Source organism: Acomys minous (genome assembly GCF_964271855.1).
Source record: "Acomys minous genome assembly, chromosome: 12".
NCBI classification, from domain to species: Eukaryota; Metazoa; Chordata; class Mammalia; order Rodentia; family Muridae; genus Acomys; species Acomys minous.
In genome coordinates, this window is record NC_140493.1 from 24,752,934 (window position 1) to 24,774,324 (window position 21,391).

General features: G+C 49.2%; 1 protein-coding gene across 2 annotated transcripts in view; it reads left to right on the top strand.

The window, feature by feature from the left end:
- Positions 1–11,675: 11,675 nt before the first annotated feature.
- Positions 11,676–21,391, top strand: part of LOC311579913 (apolipoprotein L3-like) — a 74,205-nt gene continuing 64,489 nt past the window's right edge. Inside the window, exons 1-3 of one of the 2 annotated variants that reach the window (XR_014773285.1) lie at positions 11,676–11,824; positions 14,111–14,237; positions 14,795–16,647. Coding sequence is in view for 1 of the 2 variants with exons in the window: in XM_084750958.1 (XP_084607084.1) it covers positions 11,758–11,824; positions 14,111–14,237; positions 14,795–15,659 (1,059 nt within the window). In the remaining variant the exon portion in view is untranslated. Of the gene's footprint in view, positions 11,825–14,110; positions 14,238–14,794; positions 17,839–21,391 lie in introns of those variants that run through there. The other variant, XM_084750958.1, reaches the window with a different exon arrangement.

The following is a 21,391-nucleotide window of genomic DNA, read 5'->3' on the forward strand; positions in this document are numbered from 1 at the left end:
GTGTATGTGTCCTGAGTCGTCACTGGCTCTCCCTCCCTCAGGCTGTGAGGACAGGGTGATCAAACCCAGTGACATTTTTGTACAATAAGAAAAGGCCCCCAAAGAAAGGGTTATGTTGTCCCCTGGTGTCCAGCCCCTCTCAGACCCTTCTCCCGGTCAAAGCAAAGGATCCCACAGCCGTCCAGATGCAGGTCTCTGGTAGAGGAGAAGACTTTGGTCCCTCCATTGAAGATTCCAGAGGAGTGGCACAGGAGGTTGTGGAGTCGGCCGAAGAGGATGCTGGGAACTTCTCAGAGGAAGCAATGTAGGAAGTAAAGGCAGATTCCAAGTGCCATTCTCCCCACTTTCAGCAGAGCACGGTCAGCACCAACCACTCCAGAGCCAAGAGCTTTGTTGACTGGGGAGGAGGGGCAGGTGTGCCTGAGGAGATGGGGCCTGGCAATTGGAGGTGTGGAGAGTGATCTTCGGGAAGGGGAGTGGTTCCTGAGCCTAAGGTGCAGATTTTTTCCGCCTAAACTCCATGCCGCATCCACAAACAACATGTGGTGCGTATAGAAGAATCTAGAAAGTCGGCCTGTGGTGGTCCTGTGAGTGGGTGGACAAAGTGAGTTGCAGGTGGGGATCAGCACCTGAGCATGAGGTTTTGTTGGGTCTGAGCTGCTAAGAAGAGAAGCCTCCCTCTCTCCCTCTGTCTGGTTTTCCCCGAGACACAGCCAGTGGTGACACCCAACCCTAACAAGACCTGGGTGCTGCTCAAACTCAGCCAGAGCAAGACAACTCGCTTACTTGTGGGGTGTGTTCAGTTTTCTCACTTGTTCATCCTCACTACAGCTCTAGAGAAAGGTGTGGACCCATTTTATTTACACATCTGTGTTAGGAGAACTGGACTCCAAGCCGTGATGGGTTTCCCTGGACTTGAGAGAGAGGTTTGCCCTCAAGTGGGATTCCTGAGCTGCCAGGCCTCAGCTTAGAGGACAGAATGCTTGGAACCCTAGAGGGAAGGTACCCACTCCACTGAGAAATGGGGGAGCAAAGAGATAGAGGAGGGCAAGAAACCAAGCCTGCCAGTCTCAGGAGCTTGGTGAGTGAAGCTGGCTCTGAGGTGCTGGTGCTGAGCAGGATGGGACGAAGGCTGATGTCTGAGATATAAGCAGCTGTGGTTTGGGTGTGTCCCCCAACGTGTCTCTAAGCTCCTACTCTGCATCAGTCTTTGGGTGGAAACCGAGGCTCCAGGAGACAGTGGCTTGTCTGAGATCCCAGAAAAGAGGCTGAGCAGTTGGGGGCGGGGCTTGTGTCCTCTTGGTATCACCTGGTCTCTGCACAGCCTTTGGGGGAAGGCCTAAAATGGCAGGCACTGTCTTGTGTACCTGGGAGAAGAATGTGGACAGACTCAGACACACCCCTGCATCCCGGGGGTCAGAACTAGCCAGCTCCAGGAAGCCAAGCTCTGTCTCAACCTCTGTCCCAGGGGTCTCCATGGTTACTTACTGCCTGCCTGTTGTTTCCCTTGTTCTGTCTCATGGAGGCAGAGCACTTCCTGGTGCTTGGAGACTCTGGCTTATCTCTGTACTTTCTTATGGTTGTCTGGACAGTTCTTTCACAACCCACAACCACCTGGACAAAGCAAGCTGCTCTGGCCCTGACATTTGTCTCCAAGGACACACTCTGCTGTCTCCCTCCTAGATGTGAGGTGCCTATGGGACCCTTGCTGGGCCCTAGAGAAAGAGGCTACACAGCAGTCCTGGCCACCAACGCTGGACTGCTACTGGAACCATGCCAAGTCCCCTGGTGGTAGGGGACACCTAGGTGTTGTGAGGCAGGTTAGAAAAGTGCCATAAGAAACCTGAACATCCAGGCTGAGAGGAATCATCAGGAAAGAAATGTTATGTCAGGACCTGAAAAGGACTAAGTTCTGGAAGGCATCTAGATTTGAGGAGAGGGTGGTGAGGGAGGGGCTGCTCAGAGAGGAGAGCTGTGGCTGTGTACTGTGCAGAAGGCCTTGAACTTGACCCTGGGAGCAGCATGAGGTCCTAACCCCTGTGTTCCCCGCTGAAGCAGAGGCAGGGTATCCCACTGCCACTGAAAGGCCGTGCAGACAGTCTCTGTCCTGCCTCATCTGGAGAGCTCAGCACTGCTGGGGAAGGAGGCTCCCTGCCTGGACTTCCTGGTCACTAGGAGCAGGACAAGGCAGACACCATCCAAGATCCCTCGAAACACCTATGCAGGGGACACTCATCCAAGAATGGCTCGGTCCTAGGCAGGTTCAGAACAGACTAAGAGAGCCTTCCTCCAACTTCCAGGGTCTCCTGCATGCTAGGTGCGTGTCCCACTGCTCAGCCACATCTGCAGTGCCCCCCTCTCTCTCATATGGAAGAATGGGCCCCAAGGTCCAGATGCTATAGCCTATGTGTGCGGTCACCAAAGATGCTGTCCCATCATGTTCTGCCCTCTTCCCTGGCTCTGCTTGGCACATGGTCCTCATGTCTCTGGAGTCCTGACGCTGTGAAGCAAGAAGAAAGAGAAGGGACAGCCTGGCCTCCCATCGTATCTGTCTCTGTAGCAAGAGTCCCAGAAGTCCTTATCAGCCTGCCCTTCGTGCCTGGCCTGTGTCACATGATCACTGTTAGTTTGAGCATGCACCATAACTAGAAAACTGATATCCAGTGTCCAAGAGGGAATGCAGGCTTAAGGGAGGGGTAGAGGGGTGGCTTCTGCACCAGTGAAGACACATCAGGGACCTTGGGAGTCTTTGTGCTGCTGTGCTGAGGTCAGTGACCAAAACCAGCTGCTGAGAGAAGGAACCTTTGGGAGCCATGGCCACCTCTGACTGGCCTCATAGAGACACCTCTCAGATGTGCTGGATTATTCATTCCTCCTCACATGGCACTAGTAACATCCATCCGTCCATCAGTCAAAGATCCTGAGACACTCCTGTCATAGGCAAATCAGTCAGTTACTCTCAAGGAGGAAGAAGGCTGCCCTTGGGATTGTGGTATCAGTGGAGCGAAGAGGACACAAACATGCTCTTGTGCTGATCCCAAGTGTGGGATGGGGAACATACTAGTGAGAGAGAAGGAAGTTTTCCACTTAGACATCAAACCACTTCATGGGGAAGCTTGGATGTTGCCAGCTGAAAACATCCTAGTAGAGACTTTGAGAGTAGTTAGATATATGAGCCCAAAATAGGGGGCTTGAGAGAGGACTTGGGATTGTTTTGGCTGTTCATCCCTGCACTTCGAGAGATGCTCCTAGAGAGAACTGCTCCAGGGAAGGCTTCAAGGCTTTGGGCTCGGCTGAGGCTCTGGGCCTCAGCTGCTGTTCCAGGTTCCAGCAGCAACCTTGGTTGAACTGCGGCTTTGCTGAGGGCCTGCTGACTACACCAGGAGAATCGTTCCCTGGAACTGATATCCTTAAGGTTTCATTATTGTGTTCTTTAATCTCCTTTTCCCATTGTTTGGGTTAGTCTGGTTGTAAGTGAGGTACGCTCTGTTAGAAAGCTTATAATTAAATATAATTGTTAAGAAAATTGAGCCTACCCTGGAGGTGTTGGGAGAAGCCACTGTAGGACCTGGGCTTTGGTGAGCTTGATCGGAGGAGCTTCTACAAGGTCTGAGGCTAAAAGCTCCAGACAGATCTGTGCACAGACCTGTCTTGAAGGCCCCCTTCACAGGATGATGGAACACCCATGTACTCTCTGCTAGCATCGCAAAGTGATGTCAGAATACAGGGCTCCCCAGTTAGTTCGATGTCCTTATTGTGTGCTGGTGCTCATACCTGTGTTTGCGTATGTCCATCTGTGTGTGTGTGTGTGTGTGTGTGTGTGTGTGTGTGTGCATGTGTGCATGCATGCACATGCATATTTGAAAACTGGTACAAGAGAGGCTATAACCTGCCATTGCTGCCTGGCACACCGAAACATCAACAATCCCACTGTAAATAGAAGCTTTAAGAGGGCATGGACTGGTCAGAGGCATCAGGAATCGGGGACCCAGTCAGAGCCTCTGCCCATCTTCCCGAGCCACAGAACTGATAGGCTCTAAGTAACAATCCATGGTACTTGAGAGCCCTGACCACTTGATACTGGCAGCAAAAATGTAGATATAAAAATCCCACTCTGAGAAGGATGTGGTGGGCATACACCTGTAATCCCAGCACTCAGGGAGGCAGAGGCAAGTGGATCTCTGTGAGTTCCAGGCTAGTCTGGTCTACAAAGCAAGTCTAGGAGCCAAGCTACAGAGATAAGCCCTGTCTCAAATAACTTAAGGAAGGAAGAAAAAGAAATAAATAAAGAAAGAAGAAAGAAAGAAAGAAAGAAATCCCATTCTGAGGCCACATGGATGTGGTCATGTCTCTTTCTTCAGGTCAGAAAGTGGACAGCAGGAATCGGGAAGACCTGAATGCAACGCCATCTCCACCCCTCACAAAGGTAAGTCATTTACCCAAATCTAAACCTCATTTCTCTCCCCGGGAAACAAGAACAAGGACATTGACATCATCGTGACTACATTTGAAACATCTGTAACCATGTGTGGGGAAACACTTCAAAACCTTCTGTAGAGGGTCTCCATGATTCAATTTTCCTAGAAAAAAAAATGGTTATTTTGAAAAGCTTAAGACTCTTTACTTGTGGTTAGATATACGTGATGTAAAACCTGCCTTGGCCACCATTGCTGAGTGTGTGTTACAGAGGCACAGAGCACAGCACTCACCTTGTGAAGCAAACTTCACTGTCCACATTAGAACTCATTCCATCTCGCAGTGACACCTGTTCCTTAGAGTCCTAACCACCCCACACACACACAATGCAAGCAACACACACAGATCCTCTCCAGGACCGCATTGTCCATGCTCCTCGCTGGGATGTGCTTTCCTGGGGCAGGGTATGTAACTTACACTAATGTCCTTGATCTTCATCCGCGCTCTAGCATGAGTCGGACTCTCCTGCATTTTCACTATGGAAGAACATTCAGTCTGCTTGCTGTTGCATTTTCATATGTATTGGGGAGTAGATGGGCGCTCAGGCTGGTCCACACTTAGACTCTTATAAGTCATGTTGCTCTGAGTGTGGATGTCAAAAGTCTGTCTCCTGAGTTTACTCAGAAGTGGGATGCTGGATCACATGACAGCTCTATACTTTGTGACATCGACAGCTGTCCATGGTGGTGGTGGCTGTTCCTGCCTCAGCTGACTCTTTCCTGCAGCCTCCATGGGGGCTGTCTGTAGTGACTATCCCTGCTTCAGCGGACTGCTCTATGAATCCAGACACTTTTCCCACCCCAGTAAGCTTGCTGCCTTCACAATGGACTCTCTGTAAATTTTGGACACATTGAAAACTTTATTACCCCTCAAGTCAGAAATGGAAGGCAGGCCACCCCAAGCACACAACACACGCAACAACAGAGATCCTTGTGTCTTTCAGGTGAATCTGCAGCCACACCCGTGGCTTATGACCTGAATCCTTTTGGTTCTGCCAGGTCACCCAAGGAAACTGATTGTGTCATTGCTTGAGGCCCAATCATGGGCTGAGTCACACCCAGTCCCTGACGGGGGAGGGGCCGGGCCTCTCATGTGTGTGTGTGGATCTGCTATCTGAGCAGAATTCATGCAGGGAGAAGAAATTGTTTCCCAGCCACACACCCCCTCTGCTTTCCTTCTCTAAGGAGCCTCTGGGAGTGGGAAAAGTTCCCATGAACAGAAGAGGAAGTCGACGTCTTCTTTTTTCACAATTGATGTGCTTTTCCCAACAAGTACTCTGTTTAACTGAAAAACTCAAAACCTGGGAAAAGTAGAAAAACCGCCTTGGCCCTTGTGGGGATAGGGGTCAGTGCTGGACCATGCAGCCTGGACAGAGGAGATTTTCCCTTCTTTCCAACACTGGCCAAGGAGACTTTAAAAAATTGTTGCTGGGTCCTTTTAAAGAAGAGTGAAAGACAGATGCTGAAAGATTTCTTTTGTCACCCAGTCGGACCCTGATATTAGGAAATAGTTATAAAAATGTAAAGAAAGAAGTACATTCCAGTAGCTGGAGGCAGCACAAAAGCTGCTTAGGAACAGAGAATTGATGACAGCCAAGGCCTTTTGCATAAACTGAAAGCCACCGTCACCTTCTCTGATGGTGAGACACAGCTAGACTTAACAACTCAGCAAAATTTTGGTGTCCTGCCCTCTGTCAGAAGAATATCTTCTAGCTGAACACCTGCCCCAAACAGGATACTCTCACCTGGACATCCTCAAGTTCAGCCCTAGAACAACTCAACTTGACCAGTGGCATCACAAGTAATGCCATTCAAGATGACTGTCACTTAAGAGTTGGGGGGTTATCTGCAGATAATTTCAGCCCAGTGGAATGTGCCCCTGATGCAGTGGAAAGCATTAGCTGAAAGAGTGTGATCGGAGCCCTGTGGGAACCAGCATCTCCTGGTGGTGGGGTCAGCGGCCAAGGGGCTGACCACCATGGTTACCCTGTCCCAGGCCACACTGGAGAAGAGGCGTCGTCCAGAACAGCACTCACCTCTCTGCTTGCCCCCCCTTATCTAGGGCTGGCATCTTCCAATAGAGCAGGTGACTTGGTGGCTTCTGTAGTTGTCTGTACATGACCAGGACAGACAAACCTCCCAGGCCTGCAAAGCACAGGGAAGAGGGTAAGCATGCTGTGCTGACAGCCCTGGGTGACTCCCTAGGAGTGGAAGGTCAGCCACTGCTCCCAGATAACCATGGTTTGGCCACCTATCTTGCTCACTGGGGAGAAAATCAGGCCCTCGATACCAAGTGTGAATAAAATTTTCAAGAAGGATCCATGTTCTAGAATCAATGGTAAATATTACTTCGCAGACTTTGGCCTACACCGAATTGTAGAGCCGCCTGTATAGATGACAATATCTAATGCATGGATGTCATAATTTTATACTGAAGCACAGATAACCTTGTCCTCGTTTTGCTGCATGTACCATCATTAGGAACATCAGGTGCATGAACACAGTAGCTTTGGGATTCCAGGTGATGACAGGATGAGAAAAGCTGGAAACTACACTGAAGAGTTTCTGCTGATTATTGCAGCAGTTGCCAACAAAGTTCATCCAGAGAGGGGTTGCATCCTCATGATGAGTAGATTCCTGAGTGGGAGAGGGGAGAAGAGGCAGGTGATAAGGGATGGTTTATGAAAGCCACATCACAAGGTAGCCCCGCAACATGTGTTAAATGGCCATCTGGTCTACGCACCTATAGTCCTGTGTTAGAAGACATAAGAGACTTGGCATATGTCACTGTTATGTCACAGAATAGTCTTGAAATCCAAGGCACCAGGCTCATCAACCAGTGTGGAGGATCACCTCAGATAGACAGTGAAAGGAACAGCTAGCATATCTCTCAGCATTAAAGAGTCATGACATTTTGACCCCCCACACAACAGGACGAAGCCTGGGGACATTAGCAAAAATGAAATAAGCTGGATGCAAAAGAACAAACCCTGCATAGACTCTTTGTGAGGACTATGGGGAAGTAAGTTCCTACAGAGCTGGAGGCAGTGGTAGTCCCAAAGGTCCTAAAGGGGAATTATGACATGAAGGTTCAGCACCAATCCACAAGATGGAGAGTTCTGAACTGTATGGTGGAGATGTTGCTCACACCCTAAGAATGGTGCTGAGTCACAAACTGCAGAGGTCACTGAGGAGGCCTTCAGTGTATCAACTCATTGTCATGATGGTGACTAAACATCTCAGTTTCTTATCAAGTCAACACGTTATCATTATTGATAATGAGGAATGAGCTGTGATTTTTTTTCCAGATGAACACAGGTGTGGTGAGAGGTATTGTCTTCCACACCACAGCTCAGGGTTCAGTCAAGACAGAAGCTAAGATCCATATTCAGAGAGTAGACACTTGTGAGCACACTTCTTTTTAATAAGTTATTATTATTTTCCCTGTAGACATTCTTGTTCTCAGCTGTTCCCATGTTTGTCAGCATAACTTTATCGCAGTAGGTACAGAATAACAACGTGAGATGCAGAACCATGAAAATGTCCCTGAAAGCTGTGCTGTTCATGGCCTGGCCATGCTGGAGACCCACTGGTGACAGCATGGAATGAACCGGAACATTAACGCACTCCTGAATAGAGTGCACCAGAGAAAGACACTGGTCAACACAGGGAAATAAAACTGGCAAAAACACAGGAGACAAATCATAAAGACAAGCAGATGTGCCCACCACACATTCATACACTTAACAGACTAGAGAGTCTGGTGACGTCTCACACAGGACACTGGATCAGTGGACATATCCAGCCTCTCTGTGTCCTAAAGAGAAGGTGCCTTGGCCATATTACCTGAGAGGTGACAGACCAGGTGGCTTTCTAATTTGTTTCTTTTGGGAGTGGAGGGGTCAGACCCCTCTGAAGCATTAGACAGGGGCTGATCAAAGGGACCTGGAACATCTCAGGTTTCACATCCCCTGTAGCTCCTTGACCACTACACTCTTTCCTGCTCTGAGGTGTCTCTAGACATCTCTGTGGGACTTCCAGGACGGTTGTGGGGTTTCCACCAGAGAAGACTGCTTGGACGTGGCTTTAAGCCAATAGAAAGTCTTTATTAGGCCACTAGCAACTACGCCCGTGTTCAGAATGCCAGTGTAGCCTCCTGCTTTTCTCCGGGTGAGTTGTGAAGAACCATATCCTGGGTTGACAATTTCAGTCAACAAGAACACTTAGCCAGGCATGGAAATACAGAAGGCAGAAGGCAAGGTTAGTTCATTTAGATACTTTCTAAGAACATGGACTTTGATGGACTAGGTCTTTGTTACCTTTCGGCTGGTGGTGCTGTCTATGTGCTGACTTCTTTGGCCTGAATGACACATCCATCATGGAGTCAGTTGTGCTAAGGTCTGGGGGCCTACTAGGTTCTGGGAGCCTGTCACACTGAGAGGATGTGATACTTAGGAGTTCCACGTTCTGAGCCGGAGTTCCTGCAAGAAGCACCCATGAAAGCCAATATCCAGACACTGTGCACGCCATGCTCTGCAGCACCATGGTCAGCATCAGCAGGAACCAGGAGGTGGGGTGCTGCTGAGGCTGCAGGGGAGGGAGGGAGGGACAGACTATAGGCCAGGAGGTCCCAGAAGTGATCTGTGGAGGGTCCCCAAGGCTTTGTATGCAGGAATTTTCCATCCAGTCCACATAGGACACCCCCTCCATTTGAAATGTGCTCAGCTAAGAAGAACCTAGAAAGGCAGGCCTAAGGTCACTCCTTTGAGTGGGTCAGCAGGGAGCACGGGATGAGTATTGAGTAGGATTGAGCAAGCAGCAGGGTTCGTGTGCTGTTTTGGTTTCGAGTTCCTTGAAAAGTGGTGTTTTCTCTATCTTTTTTTTTTTTTTTTTTTTTTTTTTTTTTTGTCTTGGGAAAAAAGAAAATTTTGGAAGCGGAGCTTTCTCTTTCATTTTCTGGTTTGGGTATATTAGCAGGAGACAGCATTTGCTTAGGACTTGGATGCACAGCTGGCAATTGCATCCACACAGCTGAGGACTGCTGGGTCCCATCTAAACCGAGCGTATTGAGGATGGCTGGTAAGTTGGGGGCAGGTCTAAGCTCTCCCACCTACATACCCCCACAGACACTCTGAAAGTGGACGGTGGACTTGTTTTATTGATAAGGTTGACAAGGCCAGGCATCTGCCTTGGCTCAGAGACACAGCAGCAGTAAAGCTGCCCTTGCGGTCAATTTGGAGTCAAGCTCTTCCTGCATTTTCATCTGCCCTAAACACAAGACAGGATGATAAATTCCTCAGATGAGACCCTGGAACTTATGGAGACTCAACCTGTGTTGAGGGTGCCTGAGACAGGAGACCTCAGACATCAGTCGGCTGGCAGTGTCCCTCCATTGGGAAATGAAGGAAACAAAGTGACAGAAGGCAGGGGACCAAGACTCTCTGTTCTTGGGACTTGGACACCTAAAGATGGCTCTAGGGTTCTATGTCTTAAGCAGAATAGAGACAAGGGTTGGTGTGTGTGTGTGTGTGTGTGTGTGTGTGTGTGTGTGTGTGTGTGTGTAGGTTTTTTTTCACTCAACCTGTTTCTGAACCCTTACTCTGGGTCAGGCCTTGTGAGGAAAGTGAGGCTTCAGAAGAGAGTGACTTGACCGGGATTCTGGGACAGAGCCTGACATGTGGCTGGCAGCCATCTACCTTCTGTGTTTCATCTGCCCTCTGCTTGGCTGTTAAGGGAGCAGTGGGAAGGAAAAGGCCTTATTGTGTATCCAAGTGGGGATTGGGACAAACCAATAAGCCTGTGTGCTGTAGTCAGACCTAGCTCGAGGAAGCCGAGTGGCCCCTCCTACCCACTCCTGGGGCACTCTTTCCAGCTTTAGGAGCACTTTCTAGCATCATTGGACTTGGTTTGCTTAACCACCACCGCCCGACTGCAAAGTCAATTCCTTCTTTCCTTTGGCATCAAAGCTCAGCTACTGCCAGCGGCTGCTTGTGCCCTGCACATGTTCTCCCTGGGATGTTTCCTCTGACCTTGTCTGCTGGGACACCAGGGTCAGCTGTGCTCCCACCTGAGCACATTAAACAGTGTCTGCTGGACACCTGGGTCAGCTGTGCTCCCACCTGAGCACATTAAACAGTGTCTGCTGGACACCTGGGTCAGCTGTGCTCCCACCTGAGCACATTGAACATTGTCTGCTGGACACCTGGGTCAGCTGTGCTCCCACCTGAGCACATTAAACAGTGTCTGCTGGACACCTAGGTCAGCTGTGCTCCCACCTGAGCACATTGAACAGTGTCTGCTGGACACCTGGGTCAGCTGTGCTCCCACCTGAGCACATTAAACAGTGTCTGCTGGACACCTGGGTCAGCTGTGCTCCCACCTGAGCACATTAAACAGTGCCTGCTGGACACCTGGGTCAGCTGTGCTCCCACCTGAGCATATTAAACATTGTCTGCTGGACACCTGAGTCAGCTGTGCTCCCACCTGAGCACATTAAACAGTGTCTGCTGGACACCTGGGTCAGCTGTGCTCCCACCTGAGCACATTAAACAGTGTCTGCTGGACACCTGGGTCAGCTGTGCTCCCACCTGAGCACATTAAACAGTGCCTGCTGGACACCAGGGTCAGCTGTGCTCCCACCTGAGCACATTGAACATTGTCTGCTGGACACCAGGGTCAGCTGTGCTCCCACCTGAGCACATTAAACAGTGTCTGCTGGACACCTGGGTCAGCTGTGCTCCCACCTGAGCACATTAAACAGTGTCTGCTGGACACCTGGGTCAGCTGTGCTCCCACCTGAGCACATTAAACAGTGTCTGCTGGACACCTGGGTCAGCTGTGCTCCCACCTGAGCACATTAAACAGTGTCTGCTGGACACCAGGGTCAGCTGTGCTCCCACCTGAGCACATTGAACAGTGTCTGCTGGACACCTGGGTCAGCTGTGCTCCCACCTGAGCACATTAAACAGTGCCTGCTGGACACCAGGGTCAGCTGTGCTCCCACCTGAGCACATTAAACAGTGCCTGCTGGACACCTGGGTCAGCTGTGCTCCCACCTGAGAGGGATCAGGAAGGGTGGTGGAAATAGAGGAAGTGTGTCACTAGACATGAGCTTCGAGGTTTCAAAAACTCAACATAGACCAGTGTCTCTCTCTCCCTGCTGCCTGTGGATCTGGAGGCAGAACTCTCGACTTTCCCAGCACCATGTCTGCCTCCGTGTGCCATGTTACCCACCAGGATGATAATGGACTGACCTCTGAAATTATAAACCAGCTTCAACTAAATGCTTTCTTTTATAAGACTTGCCTTGGCTATGGTGTCTCTTCACAGCAGTAACAGTGACTATGACAGTAAGTATACGAAATAAACATTAATACAAATGTGGTTCTCATGTCTAGGTAGCTACCAGAACATTCCTCTCCATCTCTATTTCTGTGGGCAGAGTGAGGAGTCAAAGATACAGGAAGAGAGCACCAAGGGGAGCACAGGGGTGCCTAGGCCTGGGTCAGAGCGGCCCCCATTTCCTCACTTTGTCTTTGGTGAATTCTCAGGAGTCACCTCCTCAGTACCCAGCCTGGAAAATGGAAGCCAGGAGGGAGGGAGGAAGGAGGGGGAAAGTAGAGAGAGGGGAGAAAGGGAAGGGGAGGGACTAGAAAAAGACAGAGAGGGGGAGGGAGGGAGGGACAGATGGACAGAAGCACAGATGGAGGGAGGAGTTGCCGAGGGAGGGAGGGAAAGAAAGCAAGTGGGTTAAAGACTGGAGGCAGCTCCAGCTCCCTTATGGTGGCCTGCTCTCAGCTGACTCTGGAACACTGTCTCTGAGGAGGCTAGCCACCCTGCTCCAGGTCAGACTGTCCTGGAACTGACTCTGAACTCCACCCTGGCCTCAGGAGATCCACCTTGTTGGGCTCTGTTACATTTTGAGAATTCTTCTATTGTCTCTATAGATCATTCATTCATTCATTCACTGAGTGTGTGTGTGTGTGTGTGTGTGTGTGTGTGTATGTGTGTGTGTGTGTGTGTGTTTTGGGTTTGATTTTTTGAGACAGAGTTGACAAGATTTTCCTGTCTAGCCCTGGCTGTCCTGGACTCACTCTGTAGACAGGCTGGACTCAAACTCACTGAGATCCACCTGCCTCTGCCTCCCAAGCACTAGGATTAGAGGTGTGGGCCACCACACCCAGCCTTATAAGTTACTTTTGTTAAGTTTTGTTTTGTTTTGTTCTCTTTTGTTTTTTGAGACAGAGACTCTGTGTAGCCTTGGCCATCCTGTACTCCCTTTGTAGAACAGGCTGGCCTCAAACTCCTGGAGAACCACCTGACTCTGCTTCCTGAGTGCTGGGATTAAAGGCTCCCCCTACCACGCCCAGCATAAGTTACTTTTTAAAGTAGGTGATACAAACATTTTTCATTGTTGTAACTAGTGAAAACAGACTTGTTTTGCTTACAATGTTGTGTACTTTATCTGTCCTGGGAGGCAAGAAGACAGGGAGGAACACTGGGCAGTTCACATCATGACAGACAAAAAACAGACAAGACAAGAACTGGCCATCAACCCCAGAGACACATGCCCAGGGCCCTCCTGACTCCAGCCAGCCCCACTTCCCATAGTCCTCCACTCGGTCTTTGAAGCGTTCCTTAGCTCAGGCATTATGCTCTAGTAAAATCAGAAGCCCCCTCACAGACCCCAGATAAGGACACTGATCTAGATACTAACAATACAGTGGAGTTGAGCTCAGGATTAAAAACTGACCACTCTGGTGCTGAATGTCACATTTGGGGCTGGAGAGTGGCTCAGTGCTTAGGAGCACTTGCTGCTCTTGCAGAGGACTGGGTTCAGGTCCCAACACCCACACCAGGCTCACATCAGTCTGTAACTGCCCATCCAGTGGATCCAAGGCCCTCACTGGGTACCAGGTATGCACATGGTACACTTACATGAATGCAGGCAAACATTCAGAGACCCAAAATAAAAGTAAAGAAAAGGTGTGAAGTCACAGTCGAGGAGCATGCGGCAGGCACAGCGTGAGTGAAGGCATGCCTGGTATCGTCCCTCTTCCTGCCTGAAAGACTCACTTTCTAACTGTTCTAGGCTGGAAAAGGCACATCTCCCTGCAAAGCACCATGGTAACACCCTGGTACATTAGTCTTCTCAGGATGTCATCCAAAGAGACACTGGGAAGGCGGCTTCCAAAGAAAAGATCTTTCCTCTCACTGCACAGGAATCCAACATCCACAATCAAAGTGCAGCAGGTTGGCCCCAAGAAGCACTGTGTTCCTGGTTGGCAGGAAGTTCCTGTGTCTCTATGTGCCCAGGTAGAAGGAGAGGGGCAGGGAAGGAGAGAAACAGAAGGAAGAGGAGGATGAAGAAGGGCACTAACACTATGGATTAGGGACCTCGCTCATACTTTGCTTAATTTCTATTACTTTATGTCCTTAAAGCTCCATCTCCAAACACGGTGACCAGAGTTAGGGCTTCTCCAAATGACTGTAGGGCACAACTCATCGCTTACCATAGTAACATCATTAAAACACCTCATGGGGCAGGGGCTCAGAAACACATTTACCAGCCTGTCCTGACGGCATCCCAGCTCTTACGTGGCGTCCTCTAACTGTTCTTTTTCCTTCCTATCTAGAGAGAAAAGACTTCGTTGAGACTGTGGCTGGCTACCTCCTGGACACGATGAGCACAGAGGACCTGCAGCTCCTACTGGCAGAGGAGGAAACCTGGGAACAGTTTGTGGCAGCAGTCGCTATGTCCAGGTCACCTCCCTAGGGGACGCTAGCAATGCCAGAGCCCAGGCCTGCTTGGTTTTTTCTGGGCAGGAATACTCTCCCTGGCTGACTGAGCACTTAGGGTTCAGGGTGTCCTTTCTCAGCAAATATTTCCTCCAAGCTATTTCCTATCAGAGAAGAGAATCTGGTTGGTGGTGATGGCAGCAGCCACAGGGGACAAGACTGTCCCTGCCATCGCCGTTTCGGGGACCATGGGAAGGTGGCCTGTCACCTTCTTTCTTTGGTCACCATTGACCTTCATTTGAGAAAAATAAGATTATGCAAATGGAGGGATCAGTATATGGCCAGCACACAGTAGGTGTTCTTCAAAAGTTACCTCTCTTAGACTGTGTGTGTGTGTGTGTGTGTGTGTGTGTGTGTGTGTGTGTGTTCACACAGTGTGAACATGTGTTTATGCATGCATGTGCCAGTGAGTGCTTGCAGCATATGTGAGTGTCCATGTGTAAATGTGCATGTAGTTTTTGCACGTGGGTGAGTGATTTGACAAGCTGTCTCCCTCACTCACTTGGCCTCTCCTGTTACAGGCAAGAGGAGGGGGCTTTGAGTAAAGATCTTGGTGAGGTCATTGTGGACACTGACATAGGAAATGAAGATGAGCTCCAAAACGCCCTGTGGCACAGGGAACAGTTTTTGCGTGCTTATCCTCAGGTGAAACTGGAGTTGGAGGAGCGCATTGGGAAGCTCCGTGCGCTGGCGGACAAGGTGGACAAGGTGCACAGGGACTGCACCATCTCACAGGTGGTGGCCAGCTCCACCAGTGCTGTGTCCGGGTTCCTGACTGTCCTTGGTCTGGCTCTGGCACCTGTGACAGCAGGAGTCAGTCTGGCACTTTCAGCCACTGGCTTAGGGCTAGGAACAGCAGCAGCTGTGACTGGTGTTTCCACCATCGTTGTGGAAAAGGTAAGCCTGGCATCAGCTGAGGCAGAAGCCAGCAGCCTGGTGCCAAGCAACAGAGACACAAAGAGGAGCATTAAAGAAGTTTTGGATCTGAGCACCCCCAAACTTGTTTCAGTATCCAGGAATTCCTTCAAGAACTTCCAAGGCATCAAGAAAAACGTTGATGCCATCCAGCTGGCCAAAGCAAGCCCTCGCCTAGCAAATAATGCCAAGCGTCTCATGACCACAGGGAAGATATCAGCCCGAAGCACTAGACAGGTGCAGAAAGCCTTTGAGGGCACCGCTCTGGCCATGAGCAAAGGAGCCCGGATCCTGGGTGCAGCCACCACAGGTATCTTCCTCCTGCTGGATGTGGTCAGCATTGTGGAAGACTCAAAGCATTTGCATGAGGGCGCAAAGTCAGAATCTGCTGCAGAGTTGAGGCAGCAGGCTCAGGACCTGGAGGAGAAGTTGCAGGAGCTCATCCAGGTCCACAACAGCCTGATTCAGTGATCTCTTCCTCTTCAGTGCAGCTCAGAGGACAGGGGAGGAGGATGTGCTGGACAGAGCCATGGAAGCCCCTGACAGTACCCGCTAAAGAGAGAAGCCACATTAAGAGACAGGAAGCCAGAAGCAGATGGGACGCTCTCATGTCCTCCCACCAGACTCCAGCTCTTAGATACAACAACCTCCCAGCATCCCAACTATGAACCAAGCTCCCATCTGGGGAGCACAGCCAAGTCCTGACCAAGGCACAGCATGGCTGCTCCTGAGTCCTGCCCATCACACGGCTCCGAGCTGAGGCCCACCATCCTCACTGTCCACCGAGCTGCCCGCCTTCCCACTGCTTAGAGACTGTCTCCTCCATACTAGTTCTGCCTAATTGTGCTTTTCTGACTATTTCTAAACCTTACAATCAGACTGTGGTTGTGAACATCATTTCCTGTTCTTGGTTTTGGGTCACGTGGGTGCTTTGGTGAAATTCTCAGAGAGTATAAAGGGAGGATGCTGGGAACACTAACTGTCCAGTCATCACAAGTTCTTGGTCACACGTGACAGCCGGGGTGCTAGTGGAAGGAAAAGTGACAGCATGTGGCTGGTGAATTGGTGAGGCCAAGAATTCTGGGTGCACTGCCTGACAAAGTTCCAGTGCCCCAGCAACCGGGTGTCCTTACGGCCTGCTTGACAAAGTCCACAAGCACCTGGATGCCCAGGATTGATGCTTTACTGTAGAAATTCCTGTTAGAGGCTTCTCTCCAAAGGCTAGAATTGAAAATTAGTAAAAGCTGATACTAATAAAAACTAATAAAGTCATTGGTGATGATTCCCTGAGAAAATACAGCTATGCAGAAAATTGAGTCTGCTATAAAACTTGTTCAAATTCGTTGTTAGATTATTAATAAATGAGTTTGGGAAATGATTTAGTGGATTTTAGAAGAATTATTGAACAAAAATTTTAGGGAAACTTTGAAAGCTGACAAATTATAACTAACATCACTAGGTCTTTATGCTCAGTTTCGAAACAAGGAACTAGTTTAGAAGGAGAGGAGATCCTGACCGTGTCATTATCTACAGACCTTGGTGCCTACCTAGAAGCAAAAGAAAACAGTTTTAAAATTCTAATGTTCCTCCACAGATTATAATAAAGATAGAAATTGCATTGATGTAAAAGTTCATAATGAGGTTAAAGGAAAACATTGGAAACAGCCCTAAAGTCCTAATAGTTTTCTATTCTTTACAAAACTGCAGCAAAGATAGAAATTGTATTGATATAGAAGTTCAAGACCACGTCGCAGAGACAGGCATGTTGTCTCAGTGAACAGCTTGTCCTTCTGAGTAAACAGGACAGGACAGGACTTTCCTGGTGTTATGGAAAGACAAAAGGACAAGCTGCTTCCAAGTAAAAAGGCTACATAATATTTTTAAATGATAGCTTTGTTTTAAATATAAAATAGGAAAAGAAAAGATTAATTAAGGGTCAGGAAGACAAGTTTAGGGTACCAGGTGGAGGGATTGATCTTTGATCTATTAACTATATGCCACTTAAAGCAAAATCAAATAGAGTCACTTTGTTTAATACCTTTTGTAACCAGAAGGCTTTAAATACCAATCATGAGGAAGACAGTTTTGAGTTAAAAGAACCTGGTTTCATCCTAAAGTTAATTTTTAGTTCTCAGGAAATCTGCTGTTTGCTTGATTTGTTCCCCTTGTTCCTATACACTTATGTAACCAAAAAGATTTCAAGCTGTGTAATCAATGATTAAAGTTTTTAAGGAAATAATTTTGTGTATAAATAAAGCTTAAAGGAGACTCAGGTGGTCAGAGTAGGTTAGCCACTAAGGCTTCCTCTCTGTCCCGTCTCTCATCAAAGGAACTGGTTGGTGTCTCATGTCTGATTCTTTCTTCCCTCATCGCTCTTACATACACCCTTCTTTGGGACCCAACTCTCATCCAGAGCTGGACTCCGGCAGTAAGTTCTGCTCTCTGGTACTGGACTCTTTGGGAAACCACAAGGTCTAATTCCTATTGGTATTTATAATCTGCTGCAATTGGATGAGATCTGCTGAGGTGAACATGAAGGGCTACACTTGCTCCATAATTTTTGAAGAATAAATTTGTGAACTCTGACCTGGTCATGCTTTGTGTGTTTCTACAAATGTTATCATGCGTTTTCTAGATTGTTGACTATAGAAGATTGATAAGGTATTCAACATCTCCTCTTTGAAAACCTCTTTCCTTTATTTTGTTTTAAGAAGAATATTTGAAATTTATTATATATATGTACATATATATATATATATATATATATATATATATATATATATATATTTGAAATTTAAACTTGATCCATTTTCATTCTTTTTGTCACCCTGCCTGCTGACTGTGGAAGTAACCCTGAGGCTGCAATACAGTGCACAGTGTCCCGTCCAGCAGGGCAGCTCAGGCGGCCTTCTTTCCAAGTTCTGACCAATGGAGACTGAGAGGTGGTCTGTGGGGTCTCTAGGTCTTGTCCATTAGAGAAACGCCCTTGGGCTCCACGGCCCTCTGTCTTTCCTTTGGGCTGGAACGTGTGACCAGGGGGAACACGATGGGAAGCAAGCATCTCCCTGTGGTGCAGAGCAGGGGCACAAATGACTCCTGGACAAACTGGGGAAGAGAGCTGCCTACATCCTGAGCTGCCTAGCAACTTGTACCTCAGTGTCCAAACTCACTGAGTCCTCTCTACTGTGGAGCCCATGTGTGAATATCAGTGAACCCCATGATGGCTGCTCAGCATCTGGACCTTAAGTAACCCAAGAGCCATCACCAGACTCCTCCCCATTCTTGACTTTGAACTCTTGTCCTCTTCCCAGACTCTGGTCCTTTGGGACATAGATTACTTGATGACCTGTGCCTTTGGCATGGAACTCATCGAGGCTCTCATACCCTCTAAATCTCTACATCACATCCCTTTGAACGAATGACCACTTAGTTGTCCAGTACCCAGTATCCAGGTAGCTCCCCCCAGCCTTCCAGTCCAGGCTCACCTCACCTCCATGGTTCTCCCCCCCTGGGAACACTCCCTCCTTTACAAAGAATGGTGAGCAAACTTGGTGGGTGTTGGGGGAGAAGTGAGACTGCCTATGTGACTTCTCGTCGATACAGCATTGCTTTATGGGTGATGAGAGTATTCTAGCAGGCAGAAGAGTATTTTCAAACCAGATACATTTAAAAAGAACTTAAAATTAATCCATGTGACGTTATAATGTGTCTCAAGTTTTTAAAGTGCTGCCAATAAAAGAAAAGCTATGGAAAAAGACAAGGAGAGGCTCAGGGATGGGCAGAGGCCCCTGAGAGGGACAGGAGAGGTGGACAGAGTGAAAGGGAGGACAGTGCAGAGGAGAAAAGGCTGTGACCATGTCTGTCCCTGACGAACATAAGTGACAGACAAGGAGTGTGCTGTAGGCGCCACCCCTGGAAGGGTACTGCATTCTGTTCTGGCTTTTTGAGTACATCCTGGTATGTGCGAGAGACTAGGGAGGGCCTTGTGATGAGCTGTGATTCCTCTGCCATGAGAAAGGGCATTGCAGATGGCTGACAATGGCTTGGGCATAGTCAAAACAGAGCCCATTGTAAAGGGCTGTAACATCTGTGATTCCAGTTACAAAATAAACTACTGAAATGAAAAGACTGTGGACACAGCAGAGCACTGGGTGGTTGCCTTGGGCGTAGAGAAGGCACAGGACACTGAAAGTGAAAGGGGCTGGGACTCAGTTCATAGGAAGGCTGTTCTCCAGGGAGAAGTGGAGACGGAGCTGGCCCTGCCCTTATCCCAGCCAGCTGTGCTGCCCTGATAGGGGCCCTCTTCTCCCCAGCTGGGTTCTAAGTAGAGTCTAGCAAAGCCACACCTGTCCTGCGACTTCAGGGCATCATCTTTGGCAGAGAAGGAAGGAGTGAAGAAGGTTGCTCCTACTAAGGAGTCCTTGATGACCTCTCGGGGTCAAGTTGAAGCCCTTTTAGTCAGCACTGCGGTCCTCAAGCCTGTTGCAGCCCCTCCCTTCCTCCCACCCAGTCCGTTTCCACCCTACACCTTCAAGGCCATCCTGCCTCCGTGACCATGACACAACCGTGTCTTTGCATGGCTCACCCCGTGGTGCGTTTCCCAGCCCTCAGTGAGACACGTCTGTTCTTCCTGCTCCCTCACCTTCCCACTGTCCCCGAGGCTCCTGGCTCTCAATGCCTGCCACCTCCTGCTCCCACTACAGAGACTCCAAACCCATCCCACAGGTGGGCAGTGGCCTCTGGGGGTCCACAGCACAGGTGATCTACCCCTCAGCTGGAATCACAGGTTCTCTGTGGGCAAAACGGAGACCAACACCGGCCCATTTGCTCCGAGACTGACGCATTAAGTGTCGCCTTAAAAGCCACACTGGTGGCACAAACCTAGAATCCAAGCACTCGGGAAGCTGAGATGAAAAGATAACGCGTTTAGAGCCGGACTAGGCTACATGGTAAGTTCCAGACTAGTCTGGGATTCCTAGGGAGATGCCATCTCCAAAAACAAACAAACAAACAGCTTTGAGCTAGGCTGTGCCGCCTCACGTTCAGTCTCTCCCCACACCCATAGTCTACCCAGCGATCTTAGGTGGCAGAGCTGGAGTGGCTCTGTGGATAACGCTTGGCAGGGTGCCCCTCCCAGTCCCCACACCTTGTCTCCTTGCCTGTCCAGACACGCAGGACAGCTTCCGCTTTCTGCCTCTGTCCCCTACGTACTGATGCCAGCCAGGAGTCAGGGGAGGCCCAAGCCTGTGATCCAACTGACTAGTCTAGAACCGTTGGCAAATTACCCTACTCCTGGACCCTCAGTTTCCCCCACAGGACCTGAAACGGAACAGATGCTCAAAAAGAGGATTGAATGAGAGCCCTCTGGGCCCTTTGGACCTCACGAGCCGGACTTGGTCCCTGTCAGACAAGCAGGGTCAGAGCCAAGCTTCAAACTGAGGTAGACAAACATTCTGACCTGTGACACTGGTGACCCCCTTATTGCTTATAGTTATTTTGGGGTAAATTTTTTTCTCTATAGCTTCCCTTTCAAGGGTCTATGACCGTCTCAGTCCATTCCTCACTCTTATCCAAGGATGCTCACCATGCTTGGCTGTGGCTCAGCGGCCATTGCCCTGGTCTTGAATCTAACTAGGCTCTTCTCTGCTAACCTAAAATCCTGCCAATGAAAGGAGGAAGACTCCTGAGGATGTAAAGTGTTTAAATATAACAACAAACATCTGTCTCCAAGGGAAGCATGGTCCTTTGTGTTTGGAATCCAAGACTCCATCCCGGCTTGCTCTGGGCTCAGGCTCTGGGTTGTGGAGCGAAAGCTGATACATTCCTCATTCCTCACCTCAGTCGCCCCATCTGCAAAATCACAGCATAGCCCCATATCACATGTGGTAATTACACACTGCTTTGAAAATTGGGCAAAGATGTGCATCCTACAGAATGATTGTAAAACTCCAAACAAAATGGTGAAATAAATGTGTTGCGAACTGTATTGTATAGCTCCTGAGTTGTCACTGGCTCTCCCTCCCTCAGGCTGGGTGGAGGTGGCCATCAAGGTCCAGTGACATTTGTGTACAATAAAAAAGGCCCCCATAGAGAAGGTTATAATGTCCCCTGGTGTCCAGCCCCTCTCAGACCCTTTGCCTGGACAAAGCAGAGAAGTCCACAGCCGTCCAGATGCAGGTCTCTGGTAGAGCAGAGGACGTTCA